The sequence below is a fragment of the Camelus ferus genome, chromosome 17 (genome assembly GCF_009834535.1).
Source record: "Camelus ferus isolate YT-003-E chromosome 17, BCGSAC_Cfer_1.0, whole genome shotgun sequence".
NCBI classification, from domain to species: Eukaryota; Metazoa; Chordata; class Mammalia; order Artiodactyla; family Camelidae; genus Camelus; species Camelus ferus.
This window is the reverse complement of record NC_045712.1, coordinates 15,865,181-15,886,202: the sequence shown is the minus strand read 5'-3', so window position 1 is coordinate 15,886,202 and position 21,022 is coordinate 15,865,181. Positions and strand designations below refer to the sequence as shown.

At 46.8% G+C, this 21,022-nt stretch overlaps 1 protein-coding gene across 1 annotated transcript in view; it reads left to right on the top strand.

The window, feature by feature from the left end:
* Window positions 1-21,022, top strand: part of PTPRG (protein tyrosine phosphatase receptor type G) — a 654,052-nt gene that overhangs the window by 571,960 nt on the left and 61,070 nt on the right. The window contains 2 exon segments of the mRNA XM_032458153.1: window positions 806-938; window positions 13,749-13,835. Of these exon segments, the coding sequence (XP_032314044.1) occupies window positions 806-938; window positions 13,749-13,835 (220 nt within the window).

The following is a 21,022-nucleotide window of genomic DNA, read 5'->3' as shown; positions in this document are numbered from 1 at the left end:
CTGTTTTTAGAGGCCGGCAGTGCGCTGGGAGCAGAGTGAGGCATGGCTGCCAATCTTGTCTGAGAGCTTTCAGAAGGATGGGAGGGGGGCAGGTGGGCAGTGGGACCCAAGGAAATGCTTTAGAGCTGAATTTGAGGAAAACCAGGATCTCTGGGAATCTGGGTAGTGGGCACTCAGGGGCAGAAGCAGGTGCTCCTGCTGGGATGTGCTGTCGTTGCGATTTTGAGTGGCTGGTTAGGACTCCAGTGTCAGAGCACCATTGACCTAGCTTAAATCCTGCTCCCACCCTTGGCTAGGAGACTGCTGGGTTGGGGGTGGGGTACACTTGAGCAGTTGCCCCGCCATGACTGTTTCTTAGGAAGAGGGGGTTTTCCAAGGCAGAATTGGGATGCAGTTACTAGAGGAAGGGGTAACAGGTGCTCAGTAGGCCAAGGAATACATGCCCTTGGTAGTTAAACCTGCGAGGCACCCCTGCCCCCTTTCCAGAGGCAAGTTTGGTGCTGCATTCAGACTTGAGCATGTTTCTTCAGTGCTTTGAGTGAGGCTGGGTGTCTGTCTTCTGTGCAGCCCTCTTTAAAAACATCTCAGACTCTATCTGCGAGTCCATCCCATGGCGATTACAGACCACAGCCTGCAGAAAAGGCCCTGTGTGGGCTGGGACTCAGGAGGGAATGGTGCGGGCATCGGGTGGCCCAGTTCTCCAGAACCACCTAACTGGAGCAGAACTCCACACCCCAGTCTGGCTCCCCGGCTTCCCCGTTCAGCTGGCCTCTTGTCTTCTGACTGGCATGCTTCCTCTTTGCAGCAGAAAAGAACACCTCTGGAATGGTCAGCCGCCCTTCTGCAGGGAGGATGGAGTGGATCGTCCCTCTGATCGTGGTGTCTGCCTTGACCTTTGTGTGCCTCATCCTTCTCATCGCTGTGCTAGTTTACTGGAGGTGAGTCCACCAGGGAGCACTGACGGGGGGAAGTGGGGGCTGGATTCTGCTGTCAGCACGCTGCCCAGGGTGGGGGAGGGGAGGGGAAGCCCATGGCCTCCTCATGCAGAAAGGTAAGGTAGCTGGGGTATTTCTGGTGTCACCATCTGGGAGAAGCTGGCAGGACAGAGCCACTGTTGGGATGAACGCACTTAGGATGAGCTTCTAGGATGCAGTGCTAAAGAGCTTTCTGCCTGGGAATCAGGGAGATCCAGGTTTGCATCCCAGCTCTGCTACTTGCTGGCCGCAAATCCCATTTCCACTTGGAACTTCAGTTTCTAAACCTGCACAATGAGTGACTAAGTTTCATAGCATTTCCAGGTTCTCTGAGACCATGCTTCACTTTGTTGTGTTGTGGAAAAATGTGTTACAGCTCAGTGTTACAGCTCAGTTGTGACAGCAACCTGGATCCGGGCGAGAGACCAAGCAGCACTTGGACGGTTGGAGACTCAGGTTTTTTATGCCAGCGGGCCCAGAGGAGTTAACACTCCAAGCTCTGGACCCTGTCTGTAGGTTTACACTGGGTTTTATAGGCTGTCAGTTTACACTTTGCAACATCATATGCAAATGAAGTATAAGGAAAGTTGACTAGGAACAAGCTTTGTAGAAATGGACCAGTCAGGAGTGAGAGAAATAACCAATCAGGAGTGAGCTCCATGCAAATGAAGCACTACAAATGGACCAATCAGACATTAGGGAAATGAACCAATCAGGAGTGAAGGAAGTAACCAATCAGGAGTGAGCTCAGGAACCAATAGAATTTTAGGGGTAAGTAAGCCATTTCAGAGGCAAAAAGTGAGAGAGAGCCTCTGGGCCAGGGAACCACCGGATGGTGCTGGCAGGAGAGTAGTGGCCCTGCCTAGGGTCCTGCCAGTCTTTTTATGGGGCTTCCAGCTTCAGCTGTAGGCACATGATAGCTCCCCTTGACCTTAAAATTTTTTTCATCAGTGTTCTGCTGAAAATCTGGTGATAGGAAAACATGTATCATATTATGTGGCATTTAATACGTGTAAGATAAAAATGACTGGTGGTTAGTCCTCCTTTTATTACCATCATCCTTGGACAGGGTCTCACTGCTTGCCCTAGGAAGCCCATTGCAGCTTCTTTTGAAAAGTTCCACATTTCTTCAGCTGCACTCTCTCATCCTAAGCGGTTTAACCCAGTGAGGCAGGCTGGCCCGCGCGGTTGGCCTGGCTGCCTTCGCCTCTCAGACTAACATAGGAAGCTTCTTAACAAGCTTCGTCAGTGACGAACAGGTCTCGGATCTCCATCCCTCCCTCCCTTCCTCCCACTCATCAGATGAAGTTTGAGCCCCTGTTGTGTGCAAGACACTCGCTCATGAAGCTTACATTTATAGTGCTGGAGACAGGCCATAAACAAAGCAAAGAAGTGAAATATGTAATACCTAGGATGGAGTTGAGTGTGTAATGGAGAAAAGTAAATCTGGAAAGTGGAAGGAGCTGCTGAGTGAGGCTTAGGGGTGAGCAGTCAGCATGGTTAGGGAATGCCTAACTGGTGAGCGGTAAAGGAGGAGTCCAATGGGCTCCATCTGGGACACATTCCAAGCAAAAGAAACAATATATGCAAAGGCCCTGAGGCAGGAGTGTGCCTCGTATGTTGCCAGAATAGCCAAGAGGTGTGGCTGGAGCAGCTGAGTATGGGGAAGAGTGGTAGGAGAAAGTGTCAGGAAGAAACAGGATGCAAGGGGGTCAGGTCGTGTACAGCCTGGTGGGCTGCTGTAAACACATTGCCTTTTTACTCTGAGAGAAGTAGGTTGGGTACAGAAGAGTGCTGTGTCCTGACTTCAGGGTGACTTGCCTGTCTTGCAAAGGGACTGAAGAGAAGCAGGGGCAGAAACAGAGAGACCAGCTGGGACGACTGAACTGCTCCAGGAAGGGGTGCTGGTGGCTCAGATTAGGGTAGCAGTGCGGGCTGTGGGAACCGATTGGATGTAGATGTGTTCCAAAGGTGGGATCAGCAGAATCTGCTGACAGATTGGCTGTGTGTCTTTGGCTCTGTTCTTAATTGGAAAGAACAAGGGAATAAGACAGGGTTCATCTGAGGCTTCCCCAGGCCCCTGATGGGAACCCCAGCACTGCCAGTGTTGCAGACCAGCTAGATGATGCATTACATTGTATTTTGGGGTGAGCCTAGGAATGCTAGACTTAACCTCCCTGCCCATCACTTCTCCAGGATAAAGCGGTTTGCAAACAAAAACTTGTCTGGAGCCTGTTGGTTGGTGGAGGCTGCCTAATGTGGGTTTAACTGAGCAGGTGGCAGTAACAAAAGGTCTGCACACCCTCCTCTTGGCTCTGTTTGGTGCTGTGTAGTTTTAGTTGCAGACACTCCCCACGGAGGAGCAGAGAGGACCCACGGCTGCCCCAAGCTGGATGACCCTCGCAGCCCCAATGTGAAAAAGTTCCTATTTTGAATCATTCTAGCAAAAACCTCAGTGCTGTTTCTAATGGGTCCACCATGAGTCTCTGCCCACCTGAGAACAGCTCATGGTGACCAAGGAAGACACGGACATTTAGCCAAGCAGACACGGATACCAGGTTGGCCAAACATACATGTTGGCAGCAAGCTGCTTGTAGGAGCGGGCTATGTAAGGTAGTAAAGAGATCTTTTTAAAATCCGTCCATTCAAGGTGTATTTTCCCACTAGAAATTCACAACTGTTAATACTTCTGAAAAACTCAGCGAGTCCAAGCGCAAAATATGTACTGAATAATACATTCTTTCCTGTTTAGAATAGATTTACAAGGTTTTATGTCTATCATTTATAGACACATCTATAAATAATATTAACGTTCCTATTCCAAGCTTGGTTTAAAGTAACCAGAGTTTTTTTAAACTTCATCCAGCAGCCTCTGGCCAGGAGCTTTGACCGAACCCCTGATGCCAACACGCCAAAGTTAGCGCAAAGGAGAAAATCCTTACAGAGCAAGCAAGGTGAAACTGAGTTAGCGTCAGGATGGATGAATTTAGCCTAGAGGGGACAAGGACCTTTTTTCTGTCCTTTTTTTTTTTTTATTCATGGGAGGGCAGGAAGCACTGGGCAGCCCACGCAGAAGAGGCGTGTGTCGCTCTTTGGCGACGCAGCTCTGAAGCCAGGACATCAGTGCTCCTGAGCACAGTGAGGCGCCCTGGGGGCGGATGATGGGCAGACGGACTTGCCCTAAGTAGACGCTGAGGCAGGCCAGAACGTTCTGGAGCATTTCCTCAGGTGGCAGGCCTGACCCCGGGGACTCAGACCTGTCCGCTGTGGTGGCAGCTTCTCCAGCCGAGGGCTGGTCCTCCGCAGCCATTGCTCTGGTTTCTGAGCGTGCTCGCTTGGAGTCGTTGGCACTGCAGTTTTGTGGGTTCGTGAAATTGTAGGAAATGGAAGCTGAGGACTCTGAACTCTGTCCACTAGTGTCCCTCCTACCACGTCAGTGTTTGCCAGTGTTCACTGAGTCGTTCGTAGTAGCAAGGCTGTGCCAAAGCACCTGTCAGGCACCCTCTCACGTGATTCTTACCCCGTGATTCTTGTGTGGTAGGACCGTTCCCATCCCCACTTTGGAAGCCAGGGACCAGGAGCTCAGGGAGGTCATGTGAGTCATCCCAGGGCCTGTAGTAACTGAAAGACAAGTGCAGTGAGTGGAGACCCGATGTGTTTAATCCAGAACCCTTAGCATATCTAGCCCCTGAGACATGTCCCGTGTACTACACTCAGTGCCGGGAAGACCGAGCATCACGGTGGTTGAGCTAAGTCAAGCGGACTTGGGATTAGTGAGCCCGTTGGGCCACCGCCTTGTGGTTAAACTCACCTGCTTTCTTTGACCCGGGAAGGGAAAGGGAACTGATGTTTGTTGAAATGCCCACCGCGGGCTGAGTAGTGGGCACGCATATGCACTGTTGGTCAGGACCGTTTCTCCTGCAGCTGGCAGAAATCTATGTCAAACTGCCTTAAGCACACATACAAAATAGTTTGTCAACTCATGACGCTGAATGTTCAGGAGCATCAGGCCCAGCTCTTCTCGGAAGACGGAACAAGAACTTGGCTTGTTTTGTTTGCCTCTGTCTCTCTCCCTGCCTCTGGATTCTGCTCACACCCTCCCCATCTCCCTCCCTTCTCTTCTCTTGGGAAGGCCCCTCTGACTGTTTCTGTGTGGTGGTCTCTGGCCCATGTTGGACTTCTGTCTCCCCATCCCAGCGCAAAGGGGATTTCTCTCCCCTAACAGTGCCAGTTACGCCTCCAGGTGATGTTTCCTAGGACTGGTTCGGGTCATTTGTCCATTCTCAGAGCCCTGGGGCGGCCAGGGGGGTGAAGGCTTGGCAGGCCTGGTATTCTGTGTAACTCTGGAACCCAGAAAGGCGGTCCTGGCCATCGAACCACGCACCTTGACCTGGACAAGGGGTGGTCCTACTAAGGACCATCCAGACCCAGAAAGGTGACTGGATGCAGGGGTCAGGCAGACAGAAGCGGGCAGTGTCCCCTCCAAAAGCTGGGAAATTGGAAGCGAGGAAGGATAGTTCAGACTTGGAAAGCAGGGGAAGCCCACAGGTAAATAGTGGGGAAGAAGCACGGCGGGTGTGGGAGCTCAGCACGGCCAGCCTGGCATTCTTATCAGGGCTCTGGCGTCCCATGTCCCATGTCCCATGCCCCATGTCCCATGCCCCATGCCCTGGGAAAATGAGGGCCGCGTTCATCATCTAAGTTGCAGGATTGTTGGAGAGTGCGTACAGGCGTTTAGACGGCTCAGCTAAGTGTTCTGCTTTTTAAGAAATTAGAAAGCTGTTTCTCCTATTGGGCTCCCTTGCAGCTGCTGTTCATGTCGCTCTTACGGAGCTCCTGCCACATGCTGTGCTAGGCTGTAAAGGCCCCTTAGGCGACGAGCCCCTGGAAAGAAAGGTGGAGTAACACTGCCTGAGACAAGACTCCACCACCTTCAGTGTCCTTCTCTGCAAAACCGAGTTTAAATGAATGTGCCATTGGCTTCACATGAAGATTAGGTATGAGCTCCGGGAAGTACTCGTTCCAGTGCCTGGTACTTGGTGGATATCAGATCCCTGACTTGAGGGATTAGTTACAAACATAGTTCTGGGTACTGCTGTGCCTAAAAAGAGGCTGCTGTTCTTATTTTTTTTTTCCCTTAACACACAGCTTTTATTTATTTTTTTTACTGAAGTACAGTCAGTTACAGTGTGTCAATTTCTGATGTTCAGCACAGTGTCCCAGTCATGCATATACTTACATATGTTTTCATATTCTTTTTCATTAAAGGTTATTATAAGATATTGAGTATAGTACCCTGTGCTATACAGAAGAAACTTCTTTTTAAATCTATTTTTATATATAGTGTCTAATATTTGCAAATCTCAAAATCCCAAATTTACCCCTTCCCACACCCTTTCTCCGATAACCATAAGATTGTTTACTATGTCTGCCAAGTCTGTTTCTGTTTTGTAGATGAGTTCTTAGTGTCCCTTTTTCTTTTTCCTTTTTCTTTTTTTAGATTCCACATATAAGTGATACCATTTTTCTTTTTCTGGGTTACTTCACTTAGAATGAGAATCACTAGGTCCATCCATGTTGCTGCAAATGGCATTATTTTATCCTTTTTTATGACTGAGTAGTATTCTGTTGTATAAATATGCCACAACTTCTTTATCCAGTCATCTGTTGATAGACATTTAAGTTTCTTCCATGTCTTGGCTATTGTGTATAGTGCTGCTGTGAACATTGGGGTGTAGGTATCTTTTCAAATTAGAGTTCCCTCTGGATATATACCCAGAAGTGGGATTGCTGGATCAGATGGTAAGTCTGTTTTTAGTTGTTTGAGGAATCACCATACTGTTTTCTATAATGGGTGCACCAAACTACATTCCCCCCAGTAGTGTAGGAAGGTTCCCTTTTCTCCACAGCCTCTCCAGCACTTATCATTTGTAGACTTTTGAACGATGGCCATTCTGACTGGTGTGAGGTGATACACCTCACTGTAGCTTTGATTTGCATTTCTCTGATAATTAGTGATATTGAGCATTTTTTCGTTTCATTTAATAATATTGGCCATTTGTAGGTCTTCATTGGAGAATTGCTTGTTTAGGTCTTCTGCCCAATTTTTGGATTGGGTTATTTGATTTTTTTAAGCTGTATGAGCTGTTTATATATTCTGGAAATTAAGCCTTTGTCAGTTTCATCATTTGCAAATATTTTCTCCCATTCCCTAGGTTGACTTTTTGTTTTGCTTATAGTTTGCTTTGCTGTACAAAAGCTTATAAGTTTAATTAAGTCCCATTTCTTTATTTTTGCTCTTATTTCTGCTGCCTGGGTAGTCTGCCCTAGGAGAACATGTTCTCTTCTAGGAGATTTATTGTGTCTTGTCTTATATTTAAGTCTTTAAGCCATTTTGAGTTTATTTTTGCGCATGGTGTGAGGGGGTGTTCTAACTGCTACATGCTACTATCCAGTTTTCCCAGCACCACTTGCTGAAATCCGCTGTATATTCTTGCCTCCTTTGTCGAAGATTAGTTGACCATAGGTCTGTGGGTTTATTTCTGGGCTCTCTGTTCTGTTTCATTGATCCATATGTCTGTTTTTGTGCCAGTACCACACTGTTTTGATTACTGCAGCTCTGTAGTATTGTCTGAAGTCTGGGAGGGTTATTCCTCCAGCTTCATTCTTTCTCTTCAATATTGCTTTGGCAATTCTGGGTCTTTTGTGAGTCCATATAAATTTTAGGATTGTTTGTTCTAGTTCTGTGAAAAATGTCCTGGTTAATTTGATAGGGATTGCTTTAAATCTATAGATTGAGGCTATTGTTCTTGAATAAAGAAAATGAGATTCCCAGAAGGGCATCTTACTGTAGAGCTGCACACGCTTCCCAGTCCTGTGTCCGCTGCTTAAAACATGTCTTGAAAGTAACTTTCGGAATTTCCTTCCAGAATTCATTATTTCGCATGATCTCCATTGTGCAAAGAATTAATCTTCGAGATAGCTGAAAGTTATCTGTTTGGAGCTACATATAATATCAGTGTAGGTGAACCTATTGAACAGAACCACTTTGGGCCAGCTAATAAAGATAAAATCAAGGGAAATCAACTCACACGTACCATTTGCCTCCTCTTGTAAATAGTGCCCTGTGTGTGCCTTTTAAATAGTGCAGTCCGTATCAGCATGTAATGGCGCAGAGCAGTAATCATTCTTACTGAAAGGAGGGAGGAAATCAATGCACTACCCTCTGAAGTGTGCCGTCTTGGCCTTATTCCTGAGGATGGTAACAGAACGCACCTTTTGAATGACTGCCGTCAGAAAGTGCATTCCAAGAGCTCGGGCTCCCCTGTCTTCCAAGACAAGCTGTTTATGTGGCACTCATGTGCTGACATTCCTGAAGAGACTTGGAGCAGCAGAGCTGCTGCCACTCAGAAAGAAGAAGAAATTTTGGAGACGGTTTCTTCATGATTTGCATAATCAAGGTAAAACACAGCTGGGAAAAGAGCCGTGTACAGGGCGGCCAGTCAGTATGCTAGGGCATGCAGCTTGTTCATTTCTTTCCTTGTTCCACAGACTAGCTTAGCAGCCGTGAACAAGACATTAGCATCCACTTAGAATGACGAGTGTTATGAAGATATTTTAAACATTTTTTTCCCAGTAATCTTGAAGACAATTGCCTGGAAGGTAGCTCTGCTCTCTTCTCTGATGAGCACAGAAAGTCTTACCCTGAAATGGCTTCACATATCTCAAAGCCTAAATAGCCAAGAATCTTTTTTTGAGTGTTCACCATACCGCACATGTGTGAAGTTGACCACTTGGCCACCTAATTAAGCCCACACATCCTAGGGATGACTACATCCATTTTGCAGATCAGAAGACTGAGGCTTGGTAAAATTACAAGTCACAGTGTTACTCTCGGGTGGATTCTGGATTTTAACCCAGCCAACTTGACTTCATCGCCAGTGTGTTCATTGTCACATCATTTTGCCTGGATGAGGAATAGCATGCCTGGAGGCACTTACTTCCTGCCGCAGCCTGTTTTTCTAGCATGTCTTTGTGTGTTGAAAAGACCCTGCGGTTTGGATTTGCCAAAAATCACAAAGAAGGACAACTGAGGACCAACTGTATTTTCATGTGTTTTAGAAGCCAGATAGATGTTGATGTTAAATGTCACCTATGTGTCCTGTTCTGAGTCCCATCTAATCAGCACTGTCTTACCTCGGTGACAAATTGAGCATCTTATTGCCCATAATTCTAGCTTAGAAAAGAACTTTCCAGAAGTATAGAACAGCTTCACTTTTCAGATTCAGGTAGAGCTGAGCCAGTCCGGAACAGAAAACTGGGAACTCTAAGTAAAATTTGTAACTAACATCTCACCCGGTTTGTTAAAGGTTTGACGTTAGAAAGATTTTACATTCTGATCTGCGAAATTCACATCCCTCTTCAACACATAACCAAGCCGTCTGTAAATTCTGCGGTAAACCGATCAACACCAATTTAGCTCCAGAGGCAGACGGGAAAAGGTCCTTTACTCTCATCTTGAGACTCTGAGAAGTTTTGCTCCTGAGTTGATGCCTCCCCATTAAGAATGCTGCTCATGAAAGCAAGTGCGTCTTGTTGACATGGCAGTTTTGTTCTTCCCTGGGTGTTCGGGGGAGATGGTGTAGTAAGTGCGAAGGGACACAGAACACGTGTGTCTGGGGTTGAGCTGGCATGACGGAGGCTCCGGCAGACAGGCAGATGTGTGTGAGGTCCAGCATGGGCATGTGGGGGCACCCTTTGTGCTCAAGGAATGGCTGGCCACATGCACCCAGTGAACGCGGCTCCCTCCTGGATTTGGTCACGGCAGTGACACTCGGAGCTGCTGTGAGCCAGACGCACACTGCCCGCCCATCTGCTCTGGCAGCCGGCGCTTCCAAGTGTACCCTCTGATGTCTGGGTTTGGTTTAGACGTTTGCCCCCCCTCCACCCCAGGAAAGTCACAAAGGAGGCGGGTGCCAGAGCAATGATTTCTCCCATGCAGGTGACTGTGAACAGACAGCCAGGGGGAAACATTGCCAATCACAACAGCCCATAATGGTGAATGAACACAAAGCAAACTTGGCGTTGTTTAATCGACATAGCAATCATGGGTGATGGCCAGGGTATCAGGGCTGCATCACCTTTTCCCAAGGGAGGAAACGGTGTCCAGAAGGGGAGGAACTGGCCCAGGATCACAAAGCTAGTATGTCTTGGAAGGACCGTTGACCTTTGAACAACACGGGTTTGAACCACAGGGGTCGATTTATAAGCTGATTATTCTCGGTAGTAAATATTGCAGTCCTACCTCTTCGGTGTTCGGGAGAACCCGCAGAACCACGGATGTGGAGGAGCTGCGGGTACGGGGACCAGCTACATCCCGTAAGGGTTTTCAACTGCGTGGAAGATCGGCCCCCTAACTCCAAGGTTGTTCAAGGGTCAGCTTTACTCACACCTAGGACTTTGTTTTGTTCTGTTGACCTAACACCGTTTACAGCTGGCATATTCATTTCTTCCTTCCTTTGTTTATTCAAAGGCATTTCTTAAGCATCCAGTTGGTGTCAGGCCCTGGAATTGCAGCGAGGAGGGGGAGTCCCTGTCTTCAAGGAGCTTACAGGCTAATGGAGGAGATGAGCCAGTAAACAAAGGTTATCCCAAATAGAGGTCAGAAGCTGGTGACCTCCAGATCAGTTTTACGTAGCTGACATCTTGTTTTTTAAAAATCGGAATTATTTTGAAAATAGCTGTCTGCGTTCTCGTGATAAACAGGGAGATGTGACATCAGTTGTTCTCACATTCCCTTATGGCACTGATGAGCTGTGCAGAGCTGACTGTGCCCATCAGCCTGGTCCCCCTGCTTGCCAGACTGCCCGTCTCTGTCCTCTTCTTGAATATGCATTCCCACGGTCAGCGGTGCTGAAGGGGGACCGTGCTCTGGGAGAGACTTGACCACCACCAGAGTGGGGCAGGAGGGCGTCAAGGAAGGTTTCTTGGAGGAGAGGATGTTTGGCTGTGATTTTCACAGAACAGAGAAAAAGGACAAATGCTCAGGGCAGAGAGCTGCGTTAGAGCTGACAACAAGGCGCGTGTTCATGGTGTGTTTAGTCCCTTCCCGGTGCACCGCCCACCCCAGGAAAGGCGCCCTCAGACTGCCCTGCCTCTCTGCAAAAGAAAGTCTGCTTCATGGGTAGGGTCAGATCCTTTCCAAGGGGGTTCAGGGCAGGTACAGACGCATCGCATCAGCCCCAACTCCTCTTCTGCATCTCATGTGAGGGAGGGAATGAGAATCAAAAGACAGGTTTATAGGCAACCGTACTCACCTAGAAAAATCCAAGCTTCCAAGTCCTGCTTTTTGATGGTTTTGTGTGATCACCTTTATCTTTCCGGCAAACAGACCACTCATGGGACCACCTGTATTCTGGCATCATTTTCTCTTTTATAAACTGGTGACTGCTCATGTCACTCATGTCCTTCTAGAACCTGTGCCTGGGGCCATAGTTCAGAGGGTTTTGTTTGTTTGTTTTTGGGGTTTGTTTTTTTTTTTTTAAGATCATTAGATTACTCAGTCGGTACAATCCAGCTCTTCAAAGCCTGACAATGTGTGGAGCCAGTGGGAAAAACAAAGCACGTTTCACGATACCAAACGTGGCTTGCCACGGAGAGTTGAGTTTCTGATGACACTGTGGTGTTAAACGTCTTGCTCTGAGATGCTAAACGGCACAGGCATGGGGAGCCCTTAGAGACCCCAGCTGTCCTAGAGACAGGCACCTGTTTTTTTTTTCTCTCTCTGCGCAGCTGTGTGCAGGCAGAGCGGGGTCACATGGCAGCTAATGCGGCCGATCCCGGGCAACTTTTTGCTCAATAACTGTTTCCCAAATGGCTACTCAGGGGCCTTTCAGAATGCACGAGGACCGTCAGTTGTTATAGTAACCGGCCCCCTGCTGTTGAGTTGGCCCTGAGATGCCGGGGGAGGCGCTGGGAACCGGTGGACTCATGCAGACAAAAGCAGGGAGAGACGCGCTGCTAAAGGTTCCCATTCAAACATGCTCTGTGATACTTAAACGAGGGGACCGACTCCACAAAGAAGTGAGTGGATACATTTTTAAACCAGGCTGGCTTTTCAGGAAAGGGAACCTCCTGATAACGTTCAGTCTCTACTACACAAACAACGCCTTTCTCAGAATTAAACGTCCCTCCCTCCCAGGGCTGATGGGGTCTGGCCTGTAGGCTGGCCCAGGTAGCCCCCTTGATCATTCGAGATATTAGTTTTATGGCATGTGCTTCTCAGCGAAGTGTTGTCAGTTTACAGGGGGGGAGTTTTAAGCGCCTGTGATTGTGTGTGAGGAAAAACTGCGGAGATAGCCGGCTCGGCTCCAAAATTCCCGAAAGAGTGAATCTGGCAGAACTCAGAGTCGGGCTAAGGGTTGAGAAGAAGTCTAAATATTTTAGGAAGCTGCAAATTTCAAGTTCTTATGAAAATTTGCAAAAACACTCCAACACACTCGTGATTTCTTCGGATTAATGTTGGTAGCCGCACTGAGTATGTTCGTGAGGTTTTGAGGACAGTTGTAGTTCCAGAATGTACTCAATAGAGGGAGACAAGGAGTTCTGGATTATAGCACTGTCCCCTCCCCTCCCTTCTCATCCCGTCCCATCCCCTCCCCTCTCCCCCCATCTACCTTTTAACCATTTTCCCAACTTTTGACTCATCCCTAATTTGGTTCCTATGCCAAGCACTTTTACCCAGTGTGGAGTCTAGTAATTATCCAAATAAATGAAAGCTTGTATGAAGAGGGAAGAAAAACCTAATAGTTGCGAATTCGAGGATATTTATTCCTAGAAGTAGAAAGCCACCAAGTAAATCAGAAGTGAACACGTTCTTTGGAATCACATACCTGAATTCCGAGTTCTGCATGGGAGTCCATAGAACTTCCTAAAAAGAGAACCTTACTATATCCAGGTTTGTCTTGACTGTTCTGTTAGCAGAATTTGGAAAAGATAGGAATCCTTTCCATGTGAAGTCCTTATAGCCCAAGTGGTTTGGGGGTTAAATATAATGAAATAAATACTTCCCAAGGTTCCTCTGTGACAAAAGTGCATCTTTCAAACGCTAGAGCTAAGTCTCCAACGCTTTGGTATTTTAAGTTTTAAGGGGAAGGTAAATATTGGACGTAGTGTATGGTCATGACTTGCCACCACCTGCTCCCCGCACCTTAACTGCTGTGCCTTCGTATGTGTTTCACCATCTGTATTGTGAATCAGCGGAGTGTTTTTGTCCAGAGATGAGAGGACTGCGTGCGGGAAAGACAGAACCCCAGATTGCTCTAACAACATGAAGTACAGAGAAATTTGCGGCAGAAGGGAGATTCAGACAGTACCCAGGAGTTTCCTGCCGGGTTCTGTTTACCGCAGTGGTATTTTAAGCCTTCCTGTTTGCCGGGGGAGCGTGTCAGAGGTGGAAGGATCAAAGGTCGTTCTGGGGTTTGTGTTGTCCTGACCTTCTGTGAACACCTGGGGCGATACAGGTTTCTAATATGGAAAGATAGCTTTTTAAGAGCAGAATTCCCATTGCGTATTTCTTCCCTCAGCATAAAAAAACCTTAATAAACCCATTTATCTTCATGCATAAACGTTCTCTTTGAAACATGGGCCCAACGAGGCTCGATGGCAGGGGGGTCCGTCTGTGTCAGATGGGAGGGAGGGTGTTGGTGAACTCTTGGTGGCCAACTGAAATTACTGTCTTCTACACCTGTTCTCTTTTGTTTTTTGTCCGTTTAGAGGGTGTAACAAAATAAAGTCCAAGGGCTTTCCCAGACGTTTCCGTGAAGTGCCTTCTTCTGGGGAGAGAGGAGAGCAGGGGAGCAGGTGAGGGGCAGTCAAGCTTCAGGTGGGGGGTCTCTTTGGCGGGGACTGGCTTGCCGGATTTTTGTTCTGTTGCCTTGGGGATTGAAGTCCTCTCGTCAGCGCGTAGCGCTGCTAAACTCACCTGTTGGACCCCACCTCCCCAAAGTAAGACTTGCAAATACCAGTGCAGCTTGCGGGTAGCTGGTAGCAATTAACGTACGTCCTGTGTGTGCTTGCTTTGCTTGACTTTGCCGTTGGGGGGATGGTTTTTTGTTTCTAGGATGGGGGGGCGGGGTGTTCTGTGTTTGTGTGTCTATTGCATCCATTTCCTTTCCGAAATTTCAGATGTTTGCATGTTAGAGAGCTTTAAAAAAAAAAAAAACACATTATGCATGCATTTAACCTTATAAGTGAAAAATATCTTTGAGAAACCTGTATTTACAGAGGAGCTAGGGGAGAAAAGTCGGAAGGGAAGGGAGATGTGGGCAAAGGGGGTTGTATCGTGGGCTTTTTCCCTGAGAAGGGCAAAATTTTTAAAGAAAAAAAAAATGAAACTCCTAGATAGTGTTCATACTTGAAAAATTATTGCCCCGGAAAGATGTATAATAAACCTTTAGAAGCTGGGATTATGTATCTTAATCACCACACGTGAACCTCTGAGTACGCTTCCTCTAACACTTATGTAGGCAAACTCTACTTGATATGGCAATTAATACTGTACTACTAAACGGCCAGTTAGGATAATTCACTGATCAGTGTTATGTTGTGAATAGGCCCTTACTACTTTCAGTGAGCCAACTGATTGAGTTGAGTTTACATCGGTATTTTTACGTGAAATTTTTTGTCTCCACTGGATGGGGGTAAATCAGATAATTAAGATGAAATTGTAAGTATCCATCCGCTGTGATCAGGGGTAGCTAGGACACCTAAGAGGGTATATAGTACATGAGTTGTGGAAGATTAATGAGAAATTCTGTGACCTGTCTTCTTTTAAGCTGAGCGGTGCAGTTTTGGCCTCATAGGGGAAGGCAGTAATTGCTGACGCCAGTAATACAATTACGCTTTCCATGATCTCTTTTTACTTATGGAAAAAAGTAATTTCCAGTCCCATTTTCAAAACTCCAAGGGTAAAACCTGAAACAGAAACCCCTCTTGTATAGCTTTAGATTCAAAGATCTAATCTTAAGAGAAAGACCTTGAACATCACTTAAATGCCTAACTTCCATGCCGACCTGTTAGAAATGTAATGTGCTTTTTGACTGTAACGCTTATAAAAGCCAGTGTTACCTCGTGGACGGCACACAGATAAGTGCTCATCCAGTTTCTAAGTCCTTTTCCAGAAATGATGCCACGGCCAGGCGGACTGTTACTAACTGTTATTTTTGTACTTGGCCCCAAACGTGGGAGTGGGCTCATTATAGGTACATTTTTTAGATCCTGAGAGGCTATGTTTTGTTACAGAGCACTCAGTCCCTCTGGTATCTTCTCTGGTTCTGAGTGCCAGGAGCTTTGGGGACGCACAGTTTTATGTAGGTCTAGAAGTTGAGAACCATCTTGGGAAAACTACAAGTATTTATAGAAATCACCTGCTCGTGAATCATAGCTTTTACTTTACTTTTTTGGTTTTTTTATAGTATAGCAGCTAAGAAAGACTTTGGTTCAGTGATTTGTGGGTTCTAACTGCAGCTCTCCCTCTCCCTGGCTCTGTGACCTTGACTAACTTACGGAAGCCTTCTGAGCCTCCATTTACTCGTCTAGAAAATGGGTCTAATGATATTTACTTCCCATGGGGTTGCTGTGAAAATCCAATGAGGTAGTATATGTGAAATGCTTAGTGTGTGAAATACACTGCCCCATTGAGAGGATGAGGAAACTGAGGCCCTGAGAAGTTCCTTGTCTGGGCTTCCGCGCCCCCCCCCCCAGGTGGCAGCTTGGGGACCGCCAACCCTGGGGGCTGAGTCCTGAGCGGCGCCACTCCTCCTCCCTGCCCCACATGCCCCACTGACTACTCCATGATGAAGAGACAGGCCAGATAACGGTCCCGCCCCCGAGTCCCTGCTCTTCCCTCTGCTGGCTGTGGACCCATGTTCCTCCGAGGGCTCTGTCCTGAAGACCACCAGCCAGCCCGCCCTCCCATCCCTCCCCACCCCAGGAGCTTTAGTGGCGCCTCCTTGACCCAGTTCCATCCTCTGCTGCTGAAAAAAGCCTTGACAGGGACAGGGGGCCCCCCTCCTCCCAGGTTGCTGCGGGAGGCTGCCCTTCCACCAGCCCCTCCATCTGCCCGCTTTTCCCTTTTGTCCCACCTCACTGGCCTTAACCAGTCCTGTCCCGCAGCGGGAGGGAGGGGCCCGTGCAGTCCCAGGGTGGACAGAATCACCAGAGCCAGCTGATGGCTGTAAGAAGTGATCGCTGATGATCCCCCGACAAGGGAGAAGAAAAGACAGTAAAAATCAGACCCAGGTATTTAATTTTTCAGAAAAGTTGTTGATTTATAGGTAATACTTGACATGGTGCAAAAATCAAAAAATGTGAAATGAAATATAACCCTAGATCTCTATCCAGTCACCTCCCATCCACCCACCCTGCTTCCTACCCCCTCGCAATAGGTAACCACTACTGCTAGTCAGTTGTCTGTTCTCGTACGTGTGTGTATGTGAGTCCGTGTCCCCTCACCTCCTTTTGCAGAGAAGACTGCATGCACTATCATAAACCTTGCTTTTTCACACAGCGTGAGTTTTCTCTATGCATATGTAGTTTACTCATCCATTTTTATAGAAGCCCAGTACTGTTTTTGTATAAATGTGTCATAATTTATTTCACTAGTCCCCCGTGGGTGTCATTTTGGTTGTTCCCAGGTCTTCTGTTACAACAGACAATAGTGTGGTGGAAACCTTTGTGTTATATTGCAAGCGGATAAGACTGTTTGTAGGATCAGTGCAAGAAATGTCTCACGAGCTACGTGCATCAGTAATTTTTACGATGGTGCCACGTTGCCCTGCCCAGGGGGTTACCGGGTGGGGATGGGCGTCTACCAGCATGAGTGTCCTTACCGCTCCTCCAGTACAGTGTGTTGTCAAACTTGGGCATTTTTGCTAACCTCATAGGTGGAAAAAAAAAGGTGGGGGTTATATCTTAGTGTAGTCTTAATATGTCTGTGCCATTTGTGTTTCTTTCCCTCTAACTGTTCATCTTTTGCTCATTCTTCCTTTGCATCGTTGGTCTTTTCCTCATCAAGAGAGAGATCCCTTGTCAGCAATGTGGATTGCAAATATTTTTTCCCCTAATCTGTGGTTTGCTGTTTATGTTTATGCTGCTGCTTTGCCATTTACATTATCAAATTTATCCATAAATTTCTTTTTTGGTTTTTGAGTTTTGAGTCATCATCAGAAAGTCTGTCTCCATTCTGAGGTTATTTTTTTTTTAAGTACTTTTATGGCTTCAAAATCTAACATGAAATTCTTAAATCATTTGGAATTTAACCTGGTTGGGGGTGTGATGTCTGAATCAACTTTTTTTTTTTTTCCAGATGGTCCCAAGTATGTAAAAAGTACGACAATCTGGGGCTGTTTAGTGAAAAGGCACGTAATACCTCGCGAGATCCTTAAAATAACACTCTTACAGCAAAAGTCTGACAGCGAAAGTAGTTCAGTCAGTATGTTAATGAAATAAGTAGTTGCCAAAGGATTTTTTACCAGACCATTTTATGATACAGATACCAAATCATATGTGCAGTAAATAAAATGTGAGTTTTCATTTCCAAGCTTTTGTCTAAAATGAGTGGGACCACCCTGTCCCCATGAGCATCCCCATTCAGTGAGGGATTGCGTGAGTGCCTTAAAAAACAGCAGCAAGATAGTTTGTGGAGAGTCTCTGAACCCCCAGTTCAAAAATTGAGAACATTCCTGGCCAGGGTCCTAACTCAGTGTGAGCCGACTTCAAGCCTTCTTTCTGGGTAACAGCTGGGAGCACTGGGGGGGACTGTCTGGAGCTCACTTCCCTAAATCCAGCTGGAACATGAGAACTGCTCTGTGCAGGTTCTTAGTCTTGTCGAAGTGTGGTTTCCAAAATGACCTTTCTCTCTTACCATCCTGGAAAGTGTTACTGGTACTTCAGGGTGTTCGCAAGGGATTCTTGACAAAACTTAATGTTTAGCCAGGAAGTGTGTTGCCTTGAGACCACTTACGTGGATATAATTTGTTAACTTTCTCCCATCTTCCTAAGATGTTCATTACCAGCAGTTTGCATCCTCCAATAAAATTCTCACTGCAGAAATCAGATTTCTGTCACTTCCGGCTGTAACCAGAGTTGAATGGGACATCTCTCCTACCCATGTGAGAGCCAAAATATCTTGAAACATGTTCTCATCAATCCTCAACATGGTTTTGTTTGCTTTTCTCTTCCCTTCCTCCCATCCTCTCCCCCTCAACACCTGGCAAGCCCCACTTACTATCCAAGGTATGACAGCCGTGTGTCTCAGGGTTTCCGGGACAGCCCTGATGTAAATTATCCCCGAAGTACATGGGTACTTGTCTGATCCCACGTCCCTGTGATGGTTTGGAGACTATGCAAATGAGACGCACAGCTTTGAATTCTTGTTTCTGGAAGATCCCGTCCTGAAAAGATATCACAAGTATAAACTGAGTTGCACCAACAGTCATTTAACCTCCAGTCAGGGAAACGGACCCGCGAGTGAGTGGTTGCATCTGCAACATCTCAGCTCAGAATTTACAACGGGCCCATTTCCAAGCCGGGACCCCTGAGTTACTGCTAGCAGACCATCCCCTTTGAGGAAAAGCGCAATGATGCCCACGGCCTTTTCCTCCTATTGTTGTCCTTGTCACTTCGATTTCTTGAAACATTTTCCCCTAATAAATCAATCCGTGTCTTTTTAACGTAGCCCTCGATCATCTCCCTTGAAGGCATGCTGAATGTGTTCCCACTTTGTATTTATAAGTGGCTCTTATTCATACACAGTTTACTACAACAGCTCCATTTACAAAAGTAAATATTAACATGATTTCTGTACTTGACAGCAAGAGAATAAACAGGATTATTAGTGGCATGCCACGGTAAATTTAAATGAGGGCAGTATATAAATCAGTCAAGATTACTTAATTAATATTCAGCAGCAGCTCAGCCAACTGCCCATTCTAGCCTGCAATTAGCATTTTGAGCTGCACACCGCTGACAAACTCCTTGTCACTCCAATGTGATTATGAAACCATTGAGCTTAATTTAAAGACAGTGACTTGGTTTCTAATCCCCATATATCAATATTTGGTTCTTTCGTAATCCTGGCTCTCTGAATGGAGTCTAGAAATTGTGTTGTGCCCCTGCTCCGGCCCTTGCCCCATCAGTCATAGTGATGCCGAGGGAGGTGTTGCTCTAAGCCAAGGACCGCGGATGGGACCAGGGCGCCATCTCAAGCTTGCCGAAGAGATGTGCGTTTCAGACCCAGGTGTCTAGAGACCTCAGGACCCCCTCTCCTGTCCGCAGGCCTGGGTGCCGGCCTTTGGAGGAGAGTTAACCTTCTTTGTGATCACTGTAGCAATTACTGTGGCTACAAGGTACAATTTTACCATCTTATTTAAACTTCATGAATTTGAATGTTTTTTACGCTAATTTTTCCCGATAAAGTCCACTATGAAACAAGAAAGGAAGAAAGGAAAGAAAGGAAGGGAGAAAGAAAGAAAGAAAAGAAAAGGAAGAAAGAAAGAAAGATTGATTGATTCAGCTCCTTTCTGTCTTGGAGCTAGTGAAGACTCACGTGATGCTTCAGAAGGGGCTCTGAGTTCTTGGACAGGAATTTTGTTCCCTGTTCAGTGTGATGAAATGCTGAACCCCTCCCTCCACCTACTTTTTTTTTTTTAAACCAGGGATGTCTGTTGAAATAAAACATTCAGTCCAAAAAAATAAAAATAAAAAGCTCCAAGACAGAAAGGAGCTGAGTGGAATTCCAGACGCTTAGAACAGTCAGTCTCCCTGGACTGGAGGGCAGCACTCTGCTTTTGAAAAGTACCCATCGCCTAAATGATTCCCTGCTTCCCGTCAGAGGGGCAGAAAGACACCGAAGTAAGAAAGGTGTTGGGACACGTCGGAGGTTCTCTGAGCGGGTCCCTGGGAAGACAGGAGCTGCAGAAAGGAAAGCCTTTCTGCGGAAGTTCGGTCATTCTGGGTGTTGTGCATTAGGATGTGTCAGATTCCTAGAAAGAAATGGGAGGGAAGGAGGGAGCATCTAGTGAGTTCTGCTTATCTTCCTAGATTGCGTCATTTCGTTTGAATAGGAAGGAAGCTTCTGTAACTTGAGTATTTATTAACAGCTCTAAAGCACAGCCAGAGCAGCTGCAGGGTGTGTGTGTGTGTTCGTATATTTCATTAGTCAAGAGAGCCAATTAAACACACCAGCCTGTCCAGCGCTGACAGAGTGTGTGTTTCGGTGGGGAGCTCTGGGAATTGGCGTCGATGGCTTACAGATCTCAGTCTAGAAGATGTACTCCGGCACCCCAGCTAGAAGATGTACTTAGACATGTGCTGTGCTTTCTCAAGTGGAGAATTTTTGATTTTTGAAAGTCTCTCTTCAAAACACCTACCTTCTTCGAAAGGATGGAAAGTTAGTTTTCGAAATTGCAGTCTCAGGTCCATTGTTCAGGACCATAAGCTTCAAGTGTCCGTGGGCTTTTTAGAAGCCAGGTGTCGGACCCGTAGCTGCACAGTCCTGCCACCAGGCCTTCAGACAGTGGCTGGGTCTGGACCCCAGGTTGTGGAGTGCGGTCTTGGGACCAAGGAACTGCTCGCCAGGATCCACTTGGATCTGACCAGCTGCCGGAGAAGGTGTGGCAAGTTATCCTTTAATTCCAGTCACGCCTTTCTTAGATGTCTTAAAATGCACAAGCCCACATTGGTTTTCTCAAAAGGGGTGAATGGATGGAGAGCAACACAGAAAGCTTGTTTTCATTTTGCTGCTTAGAACTTACTGTGAGATGCGCATAGCTAACCATCTTTGCTCAAGAACCAGGAGCATTTGGCTTGTGTTCAGGGCCTGTGTTGTATGAAACACACACCCCTTTGAAGCAGTAAGCTCTCACTCAGTGTGAGAGGCACATGAGAAGTGGGACCAGCAGACTCACATCTCCCATTTCATTTTCATTCTGGTCCATGCCCCCCTCGAGCTGAACTGAGGAAAAGTATCTCATGCAAACTGGGGTGGG